Source organism: Raphanus sativus, chromosome 4, assembly GCF_000801105.2.
Source record: "Raphanus sativus cultivar WK10039 chromosome 4, ASM80110v3, whole genome shotgun sequence".
NCBI lineage: Eukaryota > Viridiplantae > Streptophyta > Magnoliopsida > Brassicales > Brassicaceae > Raphanus > Raphanus sativus.
In genome coordinates this window covers 44,530,403-44,555,324 of record NC_079514.1, presented here as the reverse complement: position 1 = coordinate 44,555,324, position 24,922 = coordinate 44,530,403, and the positions used below count along the sequence as shown (strand labels likewise).

General features: G+C 30.5%; 2 protein-coding genes across 2 annotated transcripts; both read left to right on the top strand.

The window, feature by feature from the left end:
* Positions 1-235: 235 nt before the first annotated feature.
* Positions 236-3,414, top strand: LOC108839017 (F-box protein At4g00893-like). Its single transcript, XM_057007418.1, has 2 exons — positions 236-337; positions 2,216-3,414. Exons 1-2 carry the CDS (start codon positions 309-311, stop codon positions 3,330-3,332), a joined length of 1,146 nt encoding a protein of 381 aa, XP_056863398.1. The 5' UTR covers positions 236-308; the 3' UTR covers positions 3,333-3,414.
* A 15,794-nt stretch (positions 3,415-19,208) lies between these two features.
* LOC108855291 (methionine--tRNA ligase, cytoplasmic) lies at positions 19,209-24,491 on the top strand. Its single transcript, XM_018629067.2, has 17 exons — positions 19,209-19,404; positions 19,585-19,729; positions 19,862-20,015; positions 20,102-20,257; positions 20,607-20,837; positions 20,914-21,057; positions 21,350-21,440; positions 21,574-21,680; positions 21,793-21,913; positions 22,464-22,576; positions 22,675-22,740; positions 22,826-22,954; positions 23,058-23,183; positions 23,289-23,406; positions 23,530-23,759; positions 23,865-23,966; positions 24,058-24,491. The coding sequence occupies exons 1-17, from the start codon at positions 19,290-19,292 to the stop codon at positions 24,286-24,288; spliced, it is 2,379 nt and encodes a 792-aa protein (XP_018484569.1). The 5' UTR covers positions 19,209-19,289; the 3' UTR covers positions 24,289-24,491.
* Positions 24,492-24,922: the final 431 nt, after the last annotated feature.

The window sequence follows — 24,922 nt, the reverse complement described above, 5'->3', positions numbered from 1 at the left end:
TCAGGTGCGGCTTCGGGTATCGGGTAAAGTCTACCCCTAGTCTTTGACACTTGGCTTCTTATTTCGTCCGTTACCATTTGCCGATGGCTCTTTTGGTTTGCCAAGTCAGTTAAACCGGATTTAACCACTTGCCGATGGCTCCTTTGGTTTGGTCGCACTAATTAGGGTTTTTGTTTTGAAGTAATATATAAGGGCTACGAGTGAACTTGGTTATTCTTCTTGAGGCTACTTTTTGTGCTTACCGTAAAGTGTTAATATATGGCTCGTGCTACAAATCCTCAACTTATTCGTCTCTCTCGTCTATCACTATGGCTGGCCGGAAAGGGACGCTTTACTCGTGAGTTTCGATCTTTATACTCTAATCATGGAACATTTCGTGGGATTCTTTCAAGCGTTTTTATGAGGGCATTTGGATATATAGTGGATTTAAGGAACCAAAGTGAGATCTTTTGTGAAAGTCGTTTGAATATGAGTTAAGTTTTAACTGAATACTAGATTTTGACCCGCGCTTTCAAAGCGCGGGTTTATTTTCCTTTATTTTTTTTAAATTGACAAATATTTAGTAAATGTCATATTTTCATATATTTTTTTTTATAAAAGACTTAAGCTTTTTATCTTTCTTTATCGTGTTTCATTTTAAAAGAGTATAGGCCTGAGCACAATATCCGGACCTGAAGAACCAACCCGAAACCGACCCGAAAATCAGGGTCCCGAACTCGATCAGACCCGGGATAAATATCCGAATAAGTTCTAAATTGCTATATCCGAAGAACCGGTTCCGAACCCGACCCGAACCGAGAACCGAATGAGTACCCGCAGATATCCGAAATGTGAATATATATCTAAAAATATATGTTATAATTATATTTATAATTATTTTAATATTTTAAATTAATATTATAAGTTAACTATAGTAGTTATTTTCGGTACTTTTGAGTATTTTTGGATAAAATATGATAGTTTGGATAAAAGTTTATCCAAAAAACTGTATAGAATGGATATTTTTGGTTACTTTTGAGTAATTTGGATACAAAAATTTGAATCGAATCGGATACTTTGGTTACTTTGAGTACAAATAACCGAACCCGTTTTAGATAATTTGGTTATTTGGTTATTTTCAGGTTCTTATGCATGAGAACTAAACCCACCCGGACCCAAAAAGATCCGACTCAAACCGACCCAAAATTTTATAATACCCGTATGGGTTTAATTTCAAAATCCAAAAAACCCGATACCCGAAAGAACCGATCTGTACCCGAACGTCCAGGTCTAATGAGTATTTATGTTTAGAAAATTAAACTTTATTTTTAATGAATTAAGTTGTTATAAAACTGATAAATTTATTTTATTATGTGGTTAACTTTTTTTAATAAAAAAATTATATACTTTTAATAAATATTTTTACTTTTCAATGAAAAAATTCAAATTTTTTATGAATGCTTAAATTATATTAAAAACAGAAAAACATAATAATTAAGTGATTAATTTTTGTTCACTACACAAAATATTAAGAATAGTTAAAAATAAATTATTTGAACTTGGAGAAAAAAATAAGAATTGGATATGATTTCTTAATCGGCCCAAATGACCCAAAAGAGATGATGTGGGCAGTGGGCTGGATCCAAAAATAATGACCCAATATAAATATGTTATTAATATTACTTAATTGCCCTTAATGAAATAAGTAATGTTAGTAAAGAAAAGGGTATTTTTAGTAAAAAACAGAATATGATCCTGCTTTAATAGTATAGATTTAGGATCCAAAGATCTAAAATATTTTAGGGTTCTTAACCTAAGATAACTATGGCATCGATTTATAAAACATTTTATGTGATCTTTCATTTTTGTGTTATTTTGTGGAAGTTATCAGGACCGAAAATGTTCTAGAGATTCTTAACATAATATTGTTAAGCACATTTTAACCCTGGTTTGTAGTTATTAAACCCATTAACACTATCCTTTTTTCATACGGATACTCCTATTACACTAGTAATCTCTGAAGCCCATACGTAGTTTGAACTTTGAACTGTATATTAGAGTGTGACAGGATAGGATTGAGTCACTAATATTTTTAAATTTAATGTTGGTTAGTTCAAGCTTTTACTTCAAGTAACTTTGGTTTGCATAGATTTTTTTTTTGTTTTTGGATGTCTTTTTAGTAACTGATAAACAAATCTAAAAGCTCATTCCTTTGTCTATCCAAAACTCTTTACAGGTCAAGTGTAGATGTCAAAGGAAATGGCTTCCTTGCTCTTAAGAAAGAGAGCAAAGTAGCAGAAACACCAAGTTTTGCTGACCTTCCATTATGTCTCCTGGAAGTAATAATATCTCAACTTGATTTAAAAGATAGCATACGCGCCTCTGCTGCCTGCAAAACATGGCGTGAAGCCGGTCTATATGTCCGGTTGGTAGACAAGCCTCCTTGGCTTATGCACTTACCTAAACGTGGCAGCTCTTTTGAAATGTACGATCCATTGCAAAAGAAGATGTACACACTGAATCTACCTGAGCTATCAAAATCCACTGTGTGTTACTCAAGAGATGGATGGTTACTTATGCGCAAGACCACTTCTCACCAGTTATACTTCTTCAATCCGTTTACTCGTAAGCTCATAAACTTACCAAAGCTTGAGTTATCGTATGATGCAATCGCTTTCTCGTGTGCACCTACATCAGGTACTTGTGTTGTGTTAGCGTTTAAGACTGTTGAGTATGGTACCGTCACTACGAGCACTTGCCATCCCGAAGCAACAGAGTGGATTACGGAGGATATACATTTCTATCTGAGATATGAAAGTGATTCACATAAGCACAGCAATGTAATCTATGCAAACCGTCGCTTCTATTGTATTGGCGATACCGGAGGCTTACATTACTTTGAACCGTCTTCTCGAGAATGGCGTACCATCTACACGTATACATCGCCATGTCCTTTCTCAGGTATGTATAGATACCAGTATGAGCGAAAGAAGAAGAGAGTTTTCTTGGTGGTGCGTAAAGGAGTGTTGTTTAAAATGTACACATGCGGAGGTGAGAAGCCTGTTGTGTATAAGCTAGATGAGTCGTACGATTGGGTGGAGATTAATAGCACTACGCTTGATGGGTTGACAATCTTTACGAGTCTTTATTCTTATGAGATGAGAGTTAATCTCCCATGGATGAGGCATAGTGTTTATTTCCCGAAGCTTCGTTTAAGTTTCAAGTGTTGTGTATCGTATTCGTTTGATGAAGAGAGGTATTTTCCGCGTAAGCAGTGGCAAGAACAGGAGGATTTGTGCCCTGTTGAGAGTCTTTGGATTAGGCCACCTAAGAAAGCTATAGACTACATGTGAAGCTAGAACAATTAATGGTGGCAATGGTGTATGTTAAAGACATAATTCTCTCTTCTTTTTCTTCCATTAGACCAGTTGACATACTTGCATTATTTGTTATGTTTATCTACTTTGATTTATCGAATTCTGTTTCTTTCTAGTTTTTAGATGAAAGGAACATAGATTTCAGTTTATTTATTGTCTTGAAGAGACAAGCTTGTGGTAATGGTGGAAGAACATGACCTTTTTTACCCCAGTCACCTATGGTAGAGGTAGAAGTACCAGTTACACTTCAGTTTGAAATCTTTTTTTTATGATTTAAAAAATACAATTGGTTTCAGTTTCAAAATATACAATTAATTTTGAAATATTTTAGATTATCCCTTATACACTATTTGAAGGATTCTGCCATTGGTTTTCTAACTTATTTACAATGAAATACCATTCTTCTTAAAAAAAAAATATTTTTAAAAATTCTGACCAAAATAAATACAAACCAAATCATTGTTTTTACCGTTTGGAAAAAAAGAAATATATCAAAATATTTTCTCCTCTTTTGTAGGAAAGGAATCTGTCATCAATTAATATGACACCAAAATATGGAAATCTATTCTATTAATTTTGCAGTGTGCCCTATTGATATATGTTCTGTCCAATTATTTTTATTTTTATTTTTATTTTAAGTGGTTACTTATTATTCCTTTTATATAATACAACCATATCTAATTAATTATATTTAAACACTAACACGTTCTATTTCTTTTTAGCCTTCGAATTCTAACACGTTCTATCTCTATCTAATAAAAACAGTTAATTACCTTTTTTCTTCACAACAAAGTTCCATTAACAAAAATCATTTATGACTATTGGTTAACAAAAAAATCAGAAAGACTCCTCAAACCACTAATGAATTTCTGTTAGGTTTCGATGACGCTCAATAGAGTCTGATTATTATTTGAAGTGTACCTTATTGATTCAGTTGACATTAACAACTACAACTAAATAAACATGATCGTCCCATTTGTAATGTTTTGAGATCAATGCTTCCAATATTAAACACATGGATCTTCGCGTGAAGTTAACCTTGGTCAGAGAAAGGTGAAAATAAGCGCAAGTAGAGGTGTTCCGTGTTCACTAGGGTCAGTATCAGAGATCTGTAAAGGCATGGATGTTGGTGCGGACCATGGATTCATATCATATTTGTATTCTGGGTTTATGGTTCTTGCTGGTGGTGTCATTGGTAAAATCAAACGGCAAAAATCAGAAGCCACTGAGATATTGGAGAAGACAACCTCTTTTGCCGTGTTATAATCATAGACGTCCACGTGTCTTAATCATAAAGCTTCGCTGTTAATTTAAATAGGGATATTTTAATTTTGGGCTGGAACGATTGTAACAATTCTAAATCTCCGTATCATTTTCCATGCCCTTTAGGTTTTAGGTTTTTGATAAAAATGGTTAACAACATTTTTTAATAAATATTAATTCCATCACAAAAAATTATGGGAACTAGAATATTTGACCTGAAATTATTGTAAAGACACATTTTTATATTGTTTCTTATTCATAACAGCCCAAAAAATTATATAAAAACAGTTTTCTCAGAAAATGATATTAGCGGAATCACTAATATCAATAACATATCGTTCTAAATATTTGCATACAAATATTCATTTGTATACATATATTTACTTTCACTTAGTTTATAACTATCAGTTTTTTATTTTTATATAAAAAATTGATTGACAAAATAATTTATCATACCTAACCTATTTAAGAAAATATAGAGTCATCTACATGTACAAAATTTAACATCACCAAAAATATTTATAGTCATAAACATAAACAAATTTAAAAATTTACATGTCCTCATTTTGGCCAAACTTTATCATATAAAAGTTTTAAATGATTTGGTATGTAGTATAATCAAATAATATTATTTATATTTTTAGGAAAATGATCAAAATTATATCTGTGCTTTCGGTTAGTTATATTAAAACTGCTTCTTCCTTTTTAACAGTTTTTACATGAGCCTAATAATAATAGTATATATAATCATACTATTAAATTAGAAACATATCCAATTGATAAATAGTTGAGTCTAATTTGAAAAATACATGTAACTTATTAATATAACTGCAACAACAACAAATAAATTCCACAATGATAAATTCATCTTTTAGGAATGTCATATATTTTTGTATATCAAACTCCTTATCATGGAATTAAAACTCCTATTTTAAAAGTCTATCTATATCAAACTCCTTATCATACTAATCTCAATTTCAAATTTTTTATATTTTTTTCCAGCTATTATTTATAGGTTCAGAGATATGAGAGAAAAACTAAATATATCATAGAAAAAATTAAATATTTAGAGATATAAATGGTTACAGCCTCGATTTTATAAAAATTATACTTTTATAAAAAATATAAAACAAAAATATATCCGTCCTTTTAAAGGCGGATCATAAATTTGGTTCAACTATTTGAAAAAATCGACTTGCGGATGTAGGTTATGAGTATTTTATTCGGGGTGGGTGCAGATTGGTAAATTTTGGATTGCGGGTACCCGCTGACCCGAAAAGTATTTAAAAATAAAAAGAAAGTAAACACTTTTTTAAAATATGGTAATTGTAAAAAGAACAATTTAAATTTTTAAAAATATATGTTTTATTATAAATATATTTTTATATTTTTATAATAATTAAATTAAATAATTATTTTAAAAAAGTGTATAACCCGCGGATAACCGTAAAATTAAATAGGACGGATGCCGGTACAAATTATTTTTATGCGGGTTGTGCGGGTCATATTGTTTGACCAAAACAAAATTGAAATCCGCGGGTTTGAGGGTTCGACCGGCAACCAAGCCCTAACCAAACGTATACCAGATTAATTTTTAAATTGCTATTTTTTAATAAAATATATTTTGATTAAGATTACACACAAATATGATTATAAAGAAAAATACAAATATAATCACAAAGAAAACACAAATATGGAAATTAAATTAAAACAAAAATATACCCGCCCTTTAAAGGGCGGGTCAAAATCTAGTATATAATAAAATAAGACCCAAATAAACTATTCTGAACCCGTGGTTACAAAGGCCTAACTAATGTTTAAATAATCATCATTGCTTCAACATGTTGCAAACAAAGTTTTTTGCAAAACGATTAAGGCAATGTAACAACAGGTTATTATATAACTATAATCTGTCATCAATTAATATGGTAAACTCATGCATGGTTCAACTTTACAATTATATGACTATAACCGACACCAAATGTTATCATCTCTTAAAATCCAAATTAAAAATACATTTATACTATTAAAATAGAATCACCCACAATATTCTGCCAATACTTTTCTAATTTATTTACAATAGATGTCACTTCTATATTTATGGCTATTTAATTATATTAGTTATTTTAAAGATATTTTTGGATACTATCTAATAATAATCATATATATAATTTTATTTGTGTATTACATATCCAAAGCATTTATTTCGATCTATAAATACATAAACAAATGATATATTCGATTTATAATTTTTAATTTTAGGTATTAATATTACTATAAGTATAATTATAACTAATATAATTATATTTATATGTTTGGATATGTATATTCATTCGGTTCTTGGTATGTATGAGGTTTGGTATTGAAAATTATTTAGGTCGGATTAAATCGAGTTAGATATCTTGATTCCCGGGTTGTTTTCCAATCGATTTTTCGGATGCAGATATTATGTCCAAATCGTATATTAGGCAAAAGTTATAAGATATAATTTTGTGATTAAAAAATTTTCAGTGAAATATTTAAAAGAAGAAAATCTCGCGTTTTTAAACTCGGGTCAAACTCTAGTGTCTATTAAAATCAATTTCATTAAATAAATATAACATGACATACTAAAATGATGACATGACATATAGTTAAATGTGACATTGATAATTAAATTAAATGTTGATTTATGTTTTTGTTAATGTTTTTAGAATATGGTAATAAATTATACATCAATCATTCAAATATATATATAAGTTAACTTACTATATAATAAATTTTCGAAACTAATATAAAAGAACTAACAAGGTAATAATTAATTAACTAAAAATGCACGACTTTCAAACAATTATAACTATAGAAATCTAAAACATGTGATTTTTAAAGTTCAGTTATGTGCTACATATCGTGACAAAACAAAATATATGCTAATGAAAAGATTCAACAAAAAATATATGTCCAATATGCTATAATATAAATTGATACAAAAATCATTGAAAATGTCCACATATTTACAGATCATTGATCGTAGTGTCTTTGAAACGACAGCGAAGAAAATACCCAAAACTACTAAATCTTTTGTAAGCTCTTCATGGGTTCGCTCTATCTGTCTAGTGGAAGGTGCTCACGGTGTTGTTCACTTAGTCATACGAAATGATTATGTGAATGGTGATGCTTTGCCATTAGCAATCGCCATCAAATGTGCACATATATCATCTTCTTTCAGTCTTAGTGATGAAGAAAGAATTCTGAAAGATCTTCATCTCCTCATGTTATATCTTACTATGGTAGCAATATAACACCGACAGAAAGTTGATCCCTAAGGACCGACTACAACTTGATCCTTGAGTATTGTTCTAGTGGCAGAATCACAGATTTTCTCAAGTTCAGAGGAACATGGATGGTGGAGTGACTGGAGTCTGATGAGCTGTTTACTCTACACATTCTCAAAGGTATCAATTATGTACACTAAAAGAAAATCATCCACTGTGATATTAAACAGGCTAATATCTTGCTTAAACTGATTACTAGCTCATCTATTGTTGGTTGTTTAATGCCTAATGTATTTGATCCAAAGCTTGCTGATTTTGGTTTAGCATTGAGAACAACTTCATATGAGTATGGAGATGGTTGTGGGTTGCAAGAAAAACACTATTTTACATATCTCAAGAACTTTTATATCTGGAAATTTTGATTATTGTGCCGAGATATTGGTCATATGGATGCACTATTTTAGAAATATTTACTGGAAAAAAAACCTTGGAGTGAGTTTGGCTTAACTAACATGAAAAAACTCAAATATGTTATTTGCAACAGCAAAGTCTTATCTGAAATACCCATGTGGTTATCTGATGATGCGAGAGAATATTTAGGAAAATGCTTAAAAAAGGATCATTAAAAAGGTATGATTCTATGAATTTATTGAAACACAAATTTTTAGCTTCAATCTTTGGCCACTCCTACTAGAAAGAGAAGAATGTACTGAAGGTGTAAGAGGTAAAGCCTTGTCTTAGGAAGAAAACTTTTAAAGAGTTTAAGGAACGTTGGTGAAGAATTTTTTTTTTTTTTTTATCAGCGAAGAGTTTATTTCTATATTATGTAAATTATAGCTTTGTGTGTTTTTTTTAAATTTTTAAGTTTGAATGCGTTATCTAATTGTTTGTTCAATGAAACATATTGATTTTACATATCTCAATAAAGAAGGGTTCCCAGTTTATCGCAGAAGAAATGATGGGCGTTTTGTTGAAAACAGCGGAGTTTCTGTAGACGATCAAGTTGTAGTTCCTTACAACCCCATTTACTCCCCAAATATCATGCACGTATAAATATTGAATGGTGCAACCATACAAGAGAAATCAAGCATTTATTCAAATTCATCAACAAAAGCAATGATAGAGTCACTGCAGCAGCGTCAATTTCTAAAGAGGTTCCAACAAATGAGGTGGGAGTTGAGACGAATGTTATAGACGAAATAAAGCGGTATTTTGATTGTAGATGATTTATAAATTCACTAAATTCTTATAACCATCTCATTTTATTTAAGTTTTCAACACTTATTTTACTTTCATTTTTAAATGATTCTTTGGAAAATGTATCTATCACCTAGTGAAGGATCATGGCGAATATTTGGCTTTGAGATTTATCACAGCAGCACAATTGTGCAAAGATTAGCGGTTCATTTACCAGGAGAGCACAATATGACATACGATAGTGATGATGATATTGACAATATTTTAGCAAAAGAGGCAAGTCAAATGTCAGAGCTTTTAGAGTGGAAGAAAATGAATGAACAAGATGAAGAAGCAAGACAATTGAATTACATTGAGTTACCATTATTCTTTGTGTGGAACAAGAAACCTATAGAATTAATGGACAAAATGTAAGAGGAATACAGCTGTTGGGCGAATCTCTTTTGTTTTACCAGGTGCTGGTCAATTATTTTATCTAAAGCTGCTTCTTGCAAAGTTCAAAGGTCCATAGAATATAAAACCATATATTATGATATTAACTAACACATGAAAACCATATTAACATAACCACCACTGATTAAAAATTAATATAATATGGAAATAGATAGCAGATGTGACTTGCAATAGTATATGGCTTCATGTGTATTATACGTTATACATGTTCTAAAGTTTGAATAATAGTTATTAATATGTAGTGCTTGATAAATTTTATACCTTAAATAATTTTCAACAGGTTCTGGTAAATTATTTTATCTAAGGCTGCTACTAACCAAGATTAAAGGTCTCACAAGTTTTGAGGATATAAAAACTGTTGATGGAGTTTTGTATCTGAGCTTTCAAGATGCATGTTATGCTTTAGGCTTCCTTGACGATGACCAAGAGTATATTGATGCTATCATGAAGCTAGCAATTGGGGATCAGCCACTTTCCTGCATAAATTGTTTATGAACCTGTTAAGCTCACAAAGTTTGTCACAACCAAAACATGTTTGGTAAGAAACATAGCACTTTCTTGCAGAGAATATATTATAGGTACAAAGAAGAATTCAACAAAACCCACGTTCTAAAAATATAATTTTGTTTAACCATTTTTCTATATTCTATTTTCTTTCATTTCTGATTTTTTTGTGTCAATTTGCAGACCTAGAGTTATCGTAAGATCAGCTAGAGAATTTAGCATTGCTTGAAATTAAGAAGCTTATGCGGTCAAACATGAGTAGTCTAAAAAACCATACTTCAATACCTTTTCCAGTGAACAATAATGTTCCATCTTCAATAAACATGTTGATTTGTGAAGAGAAGTGTTAAACCGAGCTTTATGCGCTGAAAAGCATCAACATCTACTGACATGACTAACAGATGAACAAATGAATGTTTATGGTCCTATAATGGCATCTGTTGAATCTCAATCTGGAGGTGTTTTTTTTTTTTTAATTTTGGAGGTACCGGAAAGACTTAGTTTTGGAAGACTTGGTCAATACACATCAGATCTAAAGGAGATATTGCAATTAATGTAGCTTCTAGTGGAATGACAGCTTTGCTGTTAGATGGAGGACGAACTGTTCATTCATGTTTCTCGATTCCCATACATGTTAACGAAAGTAATGTATGTAATTTTACCCCCGATAGTGAACTAGGTGAGTTACTATTGGAATCCAAGTTGATTATCTGGGATGAAGCACCGATGTTGCATATGAATTGTTTTGAGTCTTTTGATACAAGTTTGAGAGAAATATCATGAGCAGCAAAGATCCTTAATGCTGAAAGTCCATTTGGTTGGAAGACTATTATCATTGGAGGTGATTTTCGCCAAGTGTTGCTTGTTATACCTAAAGGGAGTAGGGGTAATTGTTCAAGCTTCCCTTACTTCTTCAGTGTTGTGGCACTATTGTACAATACTTTCTCTAATGAAAAATATGAGGCTATCAGTTGATGCAGACCCTGAAGAGAATGAATCCATCAAAGAATTTTCAGAACAGATTTTGAAACTCGGAGATGGAAAGCTATTAGAACCCAAAAATGGTGAGGCTGAGATCAGTATCCCAAGTGATATGCTTCTTATGGACTCACATGATCCTATTTCTTCAATCACCAATGCCATTTATCCATCACTTGTTCAAAATCTAAAAGAAGAATCTTTTTTTAAAGATTATGCAATACTTTGTCCTACTAATGATGTTGTCGTTCAAGGAGGTCAACAATCACATAGATCCTCTCCATCGGGAGTCAAAGGAATATTACAGCTCAGACAGAATATGTCGTTCTAATACTACTACAATCAGAGATTATAATGTCTCAGTTGAATTCCTAAACTCAATAAAAATTTCTAGATTACCAAAAATTGTTTTTAAGTTGAAGGAAAGAGTTCCTGGATGTTTTTAGGGAACATTGACCAGAACAATGGTTTGTGCAATGGGACAAGATTAAATATAACTAAGATGAGAGAACATGTTTTGGCAGCTCAAGTTATTACCAAAATCGGAAGCGGTGATTCACACAATGTATTTTATATTGTCAGAACGTTGCTCACAGCTACAGATGTGAAATTGCCTTTTCAATTTCAACGGAGACAGTTTCCCATATCTCCTTGCTTTGGAATGACCATTAACAAGAGCCAGGGTTAGATTTTACCTCATGTTGGAATCTATTTGCCAAGACCGATTTTTACTTATGGACAACTTTACGTTGCTATGTCAAGAGTTAAAAGTAGAAAAGGTCTAAAGATCTTAATTGCTAATGGAGAAGGAGAAAGGGATACCAAAACAACTAATCTTGTTTTCAAAGTGATATTCCAGAAAATCAGATAATTATGATGCATCTTCAGGTACTAAATATTTAGGTTGCCATATAATATTAATGTATTAATTATTACATAGTTTCTTTACTTTATTAATCCTATTATTTTTATTTGCAGATGCATAATTAAAAGATGAAAAGTCGTATGAAGGTAAATTCTTAAAGATAATTAATCTGCTTTGTGTATAAATTATACATTTTTTGAGAAAATTGTGAGTCTTATAAAATCCTTCATTAACTAATCTTGCTTTCACTTGACAGGAAAATTTCAGGTTATTTGTTTTTTTTTTTACCATTTGTTATGTTTTTAATGTAAATATGAATACCAACGTTTTATGGTTTTTTTTATTTCTTAATATCAATACACCTATGCATTATCTAAACACTTTGTACTATTCTGCTTGGTTATGCAGTAGTATTTCTATAAATGTCATTTCATGATTAGCTAATATACGTTAATTGAATGTAGAGAAGGGACAAGACATATATAAAACAGCAAGTCATCAGCATATACAAAGAGCTATTAGTGAAATGATACAATTTTATTGAATAAAACACCACCAAACATTATAAAGTTTGAAGGATATCTCCTGAGTCCAGGTGTAACTTTTGCAAAGGCTGTTATTATGTCAACAAGAACTCGATGAACTTAATAGAAAGTTAAGACCATGTTGGCGAAACAGAGAAATAAGACAAACTAGATTTTGACCCGCGCTTTTGAAGCGCGGGATATTTTACGATGAAAAATTTCACTAATAATTTAACAAATATTTTGGTTATTTTTAAAGAGTGTGTATTTAAAATATTTTTGCATTTAAATCAGTATTTTTAAATTCAACCCGATTGTGATTATACCGGTTAATCCGGAGATCTGACAATTCAATTTATGTTTTTAAAATATTCATATTAAAAAATCACTAAAACCCGAGACTAACCGATTGAATTGATGGATGACCGATATGTAATCTAATTGGATTTAAATTGTAATAGTTTCATAATTTGTAATCTTATAATCGAAATTTTAAAGTTCACTATTTTGCAATTTATGAAATTATGACGTTTCTATAAAATTTTAAAGAGAAAATGATAGATATAAAATAACTAAGATTAATTATTGTATTATTTGGAAACATTGATAGTAGTATAAAAAATATATTGTTTGGAAATATTGATAGTAGTATAAAGAAATAAGTATATTGTTTGGAAACATGGATAGTAGTATAAAGAAAGGAACATTAGTGACTTAATGTATGTTTAACTATAAAGTATAAAGGTGTATTTAATTTAAAAACTTACAAAATAAATGTTAGGTCCAACAGAATGTTTCTGTTTTAATAAGATAGATAGAAGAGAGATATCTATGCATGATCTATAAAATAGGAAAGATATACAAAGAAATAAATAGCTAGATAAGAGCACAAGAGCCATATCAAAGATAACAAAACTCTCAGTAACAAATTAGCGTAAAGAATTGAAATGTTAAAAGTTAGACGTATGCAGTTAGTGAAATTGAATACTACTCATGTAAATTCTCTGAGTCTTCTTTTTTCTTTTTCTCAAGTAACTCTAAATCGTGCTGCACAAAGAACAAAATGTAAAACGTTGTGGTACAAAATATAAGCAGTAAACACACATAAACCGACCAAGATTAAAAGGTAATTAGAGAGTTGAAAAAAGATCATACCTTGTATTCCTACTTATCAGATTTGTCTTGCTTCTAATTGGCCTCTTGAAACAACAAATAATAATACATTATACATGGCATAAAGATTGGATTGATAATTCAAAATGCAGAATCTCCCTAAGATATATCTATAACATCTTCAATTTTGTTTCTTTAATGATTTCAAGCCTGAAAACAGAACAATTTCAATAAGGTCCAAAGATTAAATAAGCAAAAATGAAAGAAGACGAAGAAAAAGAATCTTCGTGATAAAAAATACAAGATTTCATACTGTGTGATGCTATGAAGTACTTGTGAAGTTACGAGGTTATTTATAATAAATTATTGCGTACTCTTAAATATAGCCAACTATTTTACAATCAAACATGTATTAAGTGTTGTCTAGATTCGATAACTAATGTATCCAGTAAAAGAGGATTGCAAAAGATGAAATTGTTTTTTAAATATTAAATTTGAGTATTATATGGCCAGAGATGGTCATGTTTCTACCAATTGACCAATTGTTTTCGACTGATCAGGTTCCCACCACTGACAGCTTAATTTCTTATTTAGATAAATATATAGTCATAAATCAAGCAAGCCAATTTATAATCTAAGAGAGTTAGCAGAAGTCTTCCATAAAGAGTACTTATGATTAAAAAATAGAAAACTTTTGTTTCTCATGAACAAGTGCGCTTTAGGCAATACTAACATGCCAGCATTATAGAGAAATCATATCGGCGAGCCACTTACTGGCTTTCATGTTTGTATGATGCAGGATCTGAAAGGACAAAGTCAAAGCGTAAGGATGCTGAGAAGGTAAAATGATCTTGTGTGAGTATTTAATCTAACTTCAGTTTGTTAATTTGCATTCTGTTTTGATACCTTTAAATAAAATAATTAAGTACATTAAAGATTTTCCATGTGGGTAGCACGGAGACACACTAGTATTATTATAAAGCACCATACAAACTTTTCAGAAGGAAAGTGATATGCCTACCTAAACTCCTTGGAGACAGCAAAACAACAGAGGAAGCCATGCTTGGTAGCTTATCTGAAGATTGATATTTATATATAATCTATTTCCAAGTCGAGCAAACAATAGTTATCTTCTTAAGTGTATTACGAAGACTGGAAGTTGGAGCAGAAGGAACTTGAGAAATGATCAGACATTCTCAATATGTGCCGACCTAAAATGGCGGTAACTTCTTGTCTAAAAGGTAATCTTTATCTAGCAACATAACTTTAGTAAATAAAGTTAGATGACTTTTTCCGATATCACAGGATAAATAGCATTTAAATATTATTTGTTGTGAGTAAGTTTTGTTTATATTTGAAATTTATAATAATTTGATAAATCATATTTGCTGACAAAAAAATCTATAGAGAGAACTTTGGATTGATTAATAACAGAAAATAACATTAGTTTTGTTACATTATATAAATATTTACACATGTATTTCATAATTATGAAAACGTAAACTTTTTTTTAAAAAAAAGAGAAGCTATCATATATGAATTAGTTTTTAAACTGACTACTTATACGAGTTATGATATTATCTAATATTGAAGTTTAAAAAAGTAATATTCTATTACTTGAATATATACTATAAATATATTTTTGGATTTTAACCAATATTAATTATTAGGTATAATTTAGTTGTGTACCCAATTAATCAACAATATTAGATTAATTTCAAGACTATCAGAATATAATACTATATATCCTTTAAATATTCTCAAGACATTGATATGTTTGTTTATTTTTATATTAAATATGATTTATAACTTAATAAAATTAGTGTTTTAATCAAAATATATCTACAAATTAAGATAATTTGAACACATTTTAAAAATATATGTATAGATAATTTCATTTGCCTTATGGCTACAGATTCATATTTTTATGAAGATGAAATTATGAAACTGGAATAAAATACAATATTATTTCATTATAATAAATTACAAATTAGATATTTAAAATAAAATAACACATATTAAAATATTAAGCCACATATTCTATAAAAACATTATTATAAGTTGTCACAAAATAATATATAATATAATATTATATTATTTTAAAGATATATTATTTTATTTATGTTCAAACTCTTACTTCTGTTTATTTGATTATTTATACATGTACTAAGAGTACAATGTATGTTATATTTATAATAGATGAAATTAACATAACCGAAATATATAGAGGAAACTTAGTTCATTGGAATTATTTGTTTGAGAATTATGAAAATCTCAAAATTGTGATTAATACAGTGACATTCAATTTAATATGTGTATATATTTTCACTGTGATGAATAATGAAAAAACAATAATTAAATTAGAACCCACAGTAAATAGTATGCACATATTAAGTTCTACTAATTAAATCCTCTTAGAAACTGATTAGTGTATACTATGGTATACATTTTATAAAATATAATACGACTTTAAAATATTGGGTCAAGCAAAATATTTAAATTTTATCCTAATATTTATTTTTATTTATTTAATAAAATTTCAAATAATAATATAAATTTAAGTTGATAATTTATCAGTCAACATCATTAAAAATATGACAAATAAGTAAATTATTTAAAATTTTGGAGGATATAATAAATAATCAAAATAACTTATTAAATAACAGTATCTATCTTATTAAAACAGAAACATTATGGTGGATCTATCCTTTATTTTGTAAGTTTTTAATTAAATACACTTTTCTACTTTATAGTTAAACCTACACTAAATCGCTTATATTCCTTTCTTTATATTACATACTATCAATTTTTTCCAAATAAATTATTCATTCCCTTATAATATTATTCATGTTTCCAAACAACAATATAATTAACCTTAGTTATTTTATATCTACCATTTTCTCTATCAAAATTTTGTAGAATTATCATAATTTCATAAATTGCAAAACATCAAACTTTCAAATTTGGATCAAAATGTGAAAAATTATGAAACTATAACAATTTAAATCAAATTAGATTACATATTGGTCATCTATCTGTTCAATCGGTTAGTCTTGGATTTTCGTGATTTTTTAAAAATATGAATATTTTAAAAACCTAAATTGAATTATCCGATCACTGGATTAATCCATATAATCATGGATTATGGTCGAATTTAAAAACACTGATTTAAATGCAAAAAAAATATACAAACTCTTTCAAATTAACAAAATATTTTTAAATTATTAATGAAATTTTTCATCGTATAATATTTTGCGATTACAAAAGTGCAAGTAAAGATCTATAGAAAATAGAATAGAATCCCGACAAATTTAATCGTGCGAGTTGAGTTACTAGATTACTAGATGACTTCCCACGATATCGTGGAATAATATCATTTAAATATTCGATTAGTAAATTTTGTATGTGTTTGAAATTTATAATAATTAAAATAAATTAAATGTGTTGATAAAATTGATAAATAACTCTTGATTGGTTAGTAATGTAAGAATAACCTTGAATTCTATAATATTATATTAATCATCTTAACATATGCATCTAAAATAAAAACAAAAGAAACTACCATATCTGAGTTGTGATATATAAATATATATTAAATTCAGAAATGGTAAGTTTGAAAAGATTATATTATATTACTTGGATATAATATAATTTATTAGGGCTTTTAAAAATATTAAATTTTCATCAACAAATATTAATTATTAGGTATAATTTAGTTGTGTACACAATTAATCAACAATAACTAACTAATTTAAAAACAATTTGAAATATAATATAAGAGATCCCATAAATACTCTCAAAAAATTGTATATTTATTTACTTTATATTAAATATAATGTATTACATAATAAAGTTAGGATTCTACTCAAAATATAACTTTAAATTCAGATTATTTGAAGAAATTTTAGGATATAGATAATTTTATTTCTCTTATAGCTTCATATTCATAAAGATGAAATCATGTAAACTGCAATTAAGAATAATATTATTTTATTATAACAAACTCTAAATTAGTTTTTAAAAATAAACTAACATATTAAAATATTTAGCCACATATTCTATAAAAAATATTTCAAAGAGAGTTTCAAGCACAATATTTTATATAACATAATAAGTGACTTTTTGAAAATATATTTTCGAATTAAGTTATAATCTTACTTCTACTTGTTTAATTATTTATATGTGCACTAAAGATACATTATATGGTATAATATTTTTTTTGTGCAAATATGGTATAATTATAATATGTGAAATTAGCCTAATGGCTCATACAGATGAAACTTAATTCATTGATATTATTTCTTTGACAATTATGAATATCTCAAAGTTTGATCAATACGGTGATGACAAATTAATTATGTATATATATTTTTCTTTGATAAAGACTGAAGCACAAAAATTAATTTACAAACACTGTATAATATTAAATATGATAAAGTTTTCACAAGTTAAATCTTCTTACATATTAATTGATGTATATTACGATATATATTCTATAACAAATATGATTTTAAAGATTAAGTCGAGCTAGATATTTAGATTTCTATCCTAATGCTTATTTCTTCTTATTAAATAAAGTTTAAACTATAGGATAAATTTAAACTGATGACTCTTCATTTGAATCATAAGAACATGATAAACAAACAAAATTATGTAAGATTATAGAAAATATGAAAATAAGTAAAATTACTTCTCAAAAAACATCTTTTGCAAGTCATTATTTTGGTGTGGTTTCTTATGAGTTTTGAGTGTAGCTTTTGATTTGTGTTGATGTAAACGAAATCAGAATTATACATAGTTACATTGACTCGGTATTATTACAATAATACGATAGTGTCAATTATTATATATAGTTCGTTAAGTATATGTTTTCCTTGTGTTTTTGCCCAGGTGTGTATCAGAAGGAACCAAACAAAACATTATTTAATGAATATTTATATTAAACAATTCATTGGTATAATATTTGTTTTTTGTTTAATAGATTTCTTATCGCATGTTTATATTAACAATGATTTATAATTACCAACCAAAATTATTTAAATATAATAAATAAGTAAAAATACTAACTAAAATGATTAAAAACATAAAAAAATAGATTATAAAAAATATGGAGAATATGACAAATAAGAAATACTTGAATTATTTAGAACAAAAAGATAAATAAATTGTCTAAAATATGGAAAATGTGATAAATAAGCAAATTACTTATAATTATGGAAAATATGACAAATCAGCAAAATCATTTCATAAATAATTGATATAAATATAATATGCTTTTTTAACAGATTTCTTATCGCATGTTTATATTAACAATGATTTATAATTACCAACTAAAATTATTTGAATATGATAAAAAGGTAAAAATACTAACTAAAAATATTAAAACATAACAAAAAAATTATCAAAAATTATGGAGAATATGACAAATAAGAAAAATTTGAATTATTTAAAATAAAAAAAAATTGACAAAAATATGGAAAATATCATAAATAAGCAAATTACCTATAATTATGGAAAACATGACTTTGATCAAAACAATAGATACATACTGGATTCCGGTTTATTCAAAACGAGTAAGGCCAACAAGTTGCAATTTCAAGTGTGAAACCGGCTTTGATCAAAATTTGGTCCGGTAGAAACCTAAACCGGGATCTTTATAATCCGCATAAATAGGTTACTAGGTTTAATAGCTTCTTCTGATTGTTAGCCGGAAGCCTCACTGATATCGTCTCTCTCTCGCTCTCGCTCTCGCTATCTGATTCATCGAGAAAAGCTTGTCGCCATGGAAGACGGAGAAAGCTGCCCCAAGCTACCGATTCCTGGGAAGAGAAACATACTAATCACCAGTGCCTTGCCTTATGTCAACAACGTCCCTCATCTCGGAAACATCATCGGATGTAAATTGAATCCTTTATCTCGTCTGATTGCTTGTAGTCGTGTGTGTGTGTGTGTTTCGTTTTGGACTCAGAAGATGCAGTGATTAGTTTTAAGCTTTTGGAATCTGATTTTGCTTTGGTTGATATATTTGCAATTTTTCCAGATTTGATTCTTTTTTATTGTTCTTTGTATACATGCAGGTGTTCTGAGTGCAGATGTGTATGCAAGATACTGCCGTCTCCGTGGCTATAATGCGATATATATCTGTGGAACAGATGAATACGGTACTGCAACTGAGACCAAAGCTCTTGAGGAGAATTGCACTCCCAAGGAAATCTGTGACAAGTAATAACGCATCATACTTATTATACCTTGCCTGCTTTTCTTGTTTATGAGAGCTTTGCACTCTATGTATCATCTATGATAAACAGTCGTTACTGATGCTACCATGTTCCTTGATTTTGTGTGTGCTTTTAGGTACCATGCCATTCATAAAGAAGTTTATGACTGGTTCGATATCAGTTTTGACAAATTTGGCCGGACTTCAACTCCAGAGCAGACGCAAGTGTGCCAAGCAATTTTCAACAAGTTGTTCGAAAACAACTTCCTTTCTGAGAACACCATGCAGCAGGTGAATGATTCTATCCTTAGGTTATAATGATCTAGACCACTCAGTTAGTAAGTCTTGACAAGTTTTTGTCGCCCATTTTTCTTCAGCTTTACTGCGATACATGCCAGAAGTTCTTAGCTGACCGGCTTGTTGAGGGCTCTTGTCCTTTTCCAGAATGTAATTATGATTCTGCTCGTGGAGATCAGTGCGAAAAATGTGGGAAGCTCCTGAATCCTACTGAACTCAAAGATCCGAGGTGCAAGGTGAGCTATGCTTGTGAAATTATTTCTGTTAAAACACATTTACTATTTTGTTGAGTTTCATGCCGCTGCTGCAACCAGTTAATATTAAGCGAAGACAGTTATCATGCAGAATTATAATGCTCTGTGACAGTACATTTCTTTTTCCTATGTTGATAGTATATATTAGTGGTAATGGCTAAGCTGATTGTGCTTTTCATGTGCTTGCATCTTTGTCTCTTCCTTTCTTATTTGCATGACTCACAGGTTTCTGGAGAATAGATGTGCACTGTTTTTGCTGACTTGACTTATTTAAGAACTACTTTCTGCATTTACAATTAATGTGAATGCTCATGTTTTCTCTCTCCAACAGGTCTGTCGAACTACACCCCGAATTCGCGACACAGACCACCTGTTTATTGAGCTTCCATTGCTCAAAGATAGGTTGGAAAAGTATATTGACGATACTTCTGTTACTGGATCTTGGAGTCAAAACGCTATTCAAACGACAAAAGCATGGCTTAAGGAAGGGCTAAGACAGAGATGCATTACAAGAGATCTAAAGTGGGGAGTTCCTGTTCCACATGAGAAATATAAGGAAAAAGTAAGAACATCACTGCTAGCCAATCTCGTTCGTAAACATAATAAACTACATCTTCTAATTCGAATTGTGTTTATAGGTCTTTTACGTCTGGTTTGATGCTCCTATTGGATACGTCTCAATAACGTCATGCTACACGTCTGAATGGGAGAAGTGGTGGAAGAATCCTGAGAATGTGGAGCTTTATCAGTTTATGGGGAAAGATAATGTGCCGTTTCATACTGTGAGTATATAACATTTCAGAAATTTGAAATACGGCTAATTCTTGTTTTTGTGGTTTTACGTTATCTCCTCTTTCTTCATTCTTTTTCTCTAAACTAAGAAATCAAAGTGAATTAAAAATGCCTGCCTGTTCTTCAATCTCCATTGATTAGGATTTCTTCTGTTTTGAATATCTTGGAGACGTGCTTCAAATGTTTTTACTCTTTTATATTTCTGTCATCCCCTGTTATTAATGTTGTTAGGTTTATATTTGTAAATCTGACTATCTCAAATGCCAATACGTTACTATGCAGGTAATGTTTCCATCTACGCAGCTTGGAACTGGGGAAAATTGGACACTGATGAAGACAATCAGTGTGACTGAGTATTTAAATTACGAATCTGGTCAGTTAATGTTTCACGATGGCTTCCACAAATCTTTTTAGGATGCATGCTATTATTTTGAATTACTTTGATGTTCTTTGTTTTTTTTGTTGCATTCATAAAAACAAGAACATGTTTATTGTGTGGGTTGCAGGAAAGTTCTCCAAGAGCAAAGGTGTTGGAGTGTTTGGTAATGATGTAAAAGATACAAATATCCCTGTCGAAGTATGGAGATACTACTTGCTGACCAACAGGCCTGAGGTAGCTGATTTCTCGTCAAAATGGAAACATTTTTTTTCTTCATTCATCATGGGCATGCTTAAGCGTATAGAATTCACCAACACTAATTGGTTCTGGTGATTGGCCCGTTCAGGTGTCTGACACATTATTTTTATGGGGCGATTTGCAAGCAAAACTGACTGGCGAGTTGCTGAACAACCTAGGAAACTTCGTTAATCGAGTTCTGAGTTTTATAGCAAAGCCTGAGCCTGCAGGTTGGTTAATCCTTTCCTAATTCAAGTACCCTTATGAGTGGTAGATGTAGATGACTTTTCAGATTGACATATCCAATTGAAAATATTGGATGTGTTGCATAGTTTTATTGAAACCAGCTAGATATTTGATATTGGATATTTGAAATCTGGGACATCAATCTGTTGTCACATGTTAGCCTGTGAACAAAATTTCTAGTCTATAATGGTATAAATATGCATCTGGCTTGCAGAGTTGATACTACAATTCTGCTGAGCTAGCTAAGATTCCTCTTGCTGTAAAAATGCATGGACATAATTATTAACTGGTCATAAAACATATCTGATGTTCAAGTGCCTTTACATGTGTGAAAAGAATGTTTGAATTTTGTTTTCCAAAAAAAAATAGCATGAAGTTGCTGGATAGCATTAAGTATTAAATTCTATTTAGAAACAGTAAGGCCACTTACTAGAACTTTGGCTACTGATACTCTTGAATAGGGCCAAGACTTTTCCATACCTGCTTTGATGTTTTCCCTGCCTCTTACTATCTCATGTATTAATTTCTTTGAAGGTTATGGATCTATCATTCCTGATGCTCCTGGTGCTGAATCTCATCCTCTAACGAAATCCCTGGCTGAAAAGGTTGGAAAGTTGGTAGAGGAGTATGTTCAAGCCATGGAAAAGGTGAGGAACATTATATGGGACTTTGGTCTGGTATGGCTATCTTAGTTAGTTCCTGGTGGTTTATGGTCTTACTAAAGACTGTGTTCATTTGATATTAGGTTAAGCTCAAGCAGGGGCTGAAAACTGCTATGACCATCTCGAATGAAGGGAACTGGTACTTGCAGGTAATACTCTTCTCATCGTCAAATGTATTAGTCCTTATAAGCTGTTGCAGTCTAACCAAGTTTGCTGTTTTTTTATTTTATTTAGGAAACCCAATTTTGGAAACTTTTCAAGGAAGACAAACCTTCTTGTGCAATTGTCATAAGAACTGCTGCTGGTTTAGTGTACCTTCTTGCACAGATATTAGAACCTTTCATGCCGTCCTTTTCTCGAGAGGTAAGTTTTATTGATTGTCTTCGAAAGTTCGAAACATATATTTCTATTTAATTTTAGTAGAATGGCAAGCGTGATTACTGCTGTCTTTCGCATTTTTTTGTAGGTATTTAAACAGCTAAATTTGCCTCTACATTTTTCGCTCTCCGACGAGGGAATAGCAAGTAGACTTTGGGAGATACTACCTCCCGGTCACAAGATAGGCACCCCAAAACCATTGTTCAAGGAATTGGTACATACCTCTCTTTGATTTTTTCCTTAGAAAGGGCGGACTTGTTTGTATGATATAATGCCATGTAGCATTTGAACTATATCTTGTGGAATACTATGATCACAGACAGATGAAGAAGTGCAACAGTACAAGGATAAGTTTGCTGGAAGTCAAGCTGATAGACGTGATAGGGATGTAGAAGCAGCAAATATGGCAGAGCAGCTTAAGAAAACAAAACTTTCAGGTTCTATATTTGTATCATCAAAATCTTGTTTGGCATATAAGATTAGAGATTTCGAGCCCATCATAGTCACTTGTGCCGCAGTAGCTTGTTGATTATGTACTGAACCGCTGTTTTTCCTCCCAGATGCAAAGAAGCAAAAGGCCTCAAAAGGAGCGGGAACATCCAAATCTCAGCCGGCTGCCACTCTTGAAATTACTATGGCAAGACTTGATATTCGAGTCGGTAAAATTCTGAAGGCTGAGAAGCATCCTAACGCAGATTCTTTGTATGTGGAACAAATTGATGTTGGAGGAGGCGAAATTCGCACCGTTGTTAGTGGACTGGTCAAATATATACCGCTTGAGGAGATGCAGGTTTGTTCTAATTCAATCTCACCAATTAACTTACTTCGTTAAGTTTTCTTTCCAATATCTGTATGCGTCGCTTCATTAATCGATATGACTGTTGTTTCTGGACAGAACCGTATGGTCTGTGTGCTTTGCAACTTGAAGCCCTCGAAAATGAGGGATATTATGTCACAAGCAATGGTTCTTGCCGCTTCCAGTAGTGACGGCAGCAAGGTAAGAAGACTCTCTGACCTGTTCATCATAGTTCATCTTGTTTTGTCTGTGGTAGATAAATTTTTTTTTTTATGTTGCTGGAAACTTTCAGGTGGAGTTAGTCGAGCCCCCGGAATCTGCTATGATTGGTGAACGAGTTAGATTTGCTGGGCATGAAGGTGAGCCAGATGTTGTGTTAAACCCAAAGAAGAAAGTATGGGAGACGCTTTTGGTGGATCTTAACACGAACGAGAACCTAGTTGCTTGCTACAAAGATTTACCCTTTACTACAGATGCAGGTGTCTGCAAGGTTTCATCCATCAGCAATGGCACAATCCGTTAAATCTTTTTTATTTTCCATTTCTATCTCTCTTTGAGGGATAACACATTTCTAAGATTTTCATCTGAAATATTTGAGATACTATTAGCAAAACATGTTCTCCTGGTGAACTCCTTTTTTTTCTACATTTATGGTTCTTAATTGATGGTTTTTAGAAACAATATGTTGGCTTTTCTATATCTACAAGTTGGTAGACTTTTTGGTTATGACCGCTTTTAGAATTGCACCCGGATGGAAATCAACCACACAACTTTATCTTTGTGGGATTAATTGAGATTTTATATTGTTTACATATGGTTGTCGTATTTATCAAAAAGTCGCAGTCACATCAATTTTGTTTTTCGGTCACTAATTTGTGAGAAAAGCTTTTTGAATTACCTAGTTGAATAGACTGTAATATTTGGCTATATATTTCACCATTTTGATTATTTTCATATTACTTATGAGTAAATTTCTTTTTATTTAGGATTATAAAACTGAGATATTTAGAGTTCCGGCTAAGGCTGAGAAAAACTAGCCAAAATACTCAAATCCAAACTGTATTTTACCAATCTAAAGCAGACCCAATTGTATAATATTAATCTAAAATGGAATATGTATTTTATTTAATGAATTAATCAAACGCAAAATTGAATCG

Coding starts and splice junctions, on each gene's coding strand:
- LOC108839017 (XM_057007418.1), top strand. CDS start 309: ATGGCTGGCCGGAAAGGGACGCTTTACTC. Junction 338..2,215: donor CGGAAAGGGACGCTTTACTC/GTGAGTTTCGAT, acceptor AACTCTTTACAG/GTCAAGTGTAGATGTCAAAG.
- LOC108855291 (XM_018629067.2), top strand. CDS start 19,290: ATGGAAGACGGAGAAAGCTGCCCCAAGCTACCGATTCCTGGGAAGAGA. Junction 20,016..20,101: donor CTGAGAACACCATGCAGCAG/GTGAATGATTCT, acceptor ATTTTTCTTCAG/CTTTACTGCGATACATGCCA. Junction 21,058..21,349: donor ATAATGTGCCGTTTCATACT/GTGAGTATATAA, acceptor GTTACTATGCAG/GTAATGTTTCCATCTACGCA.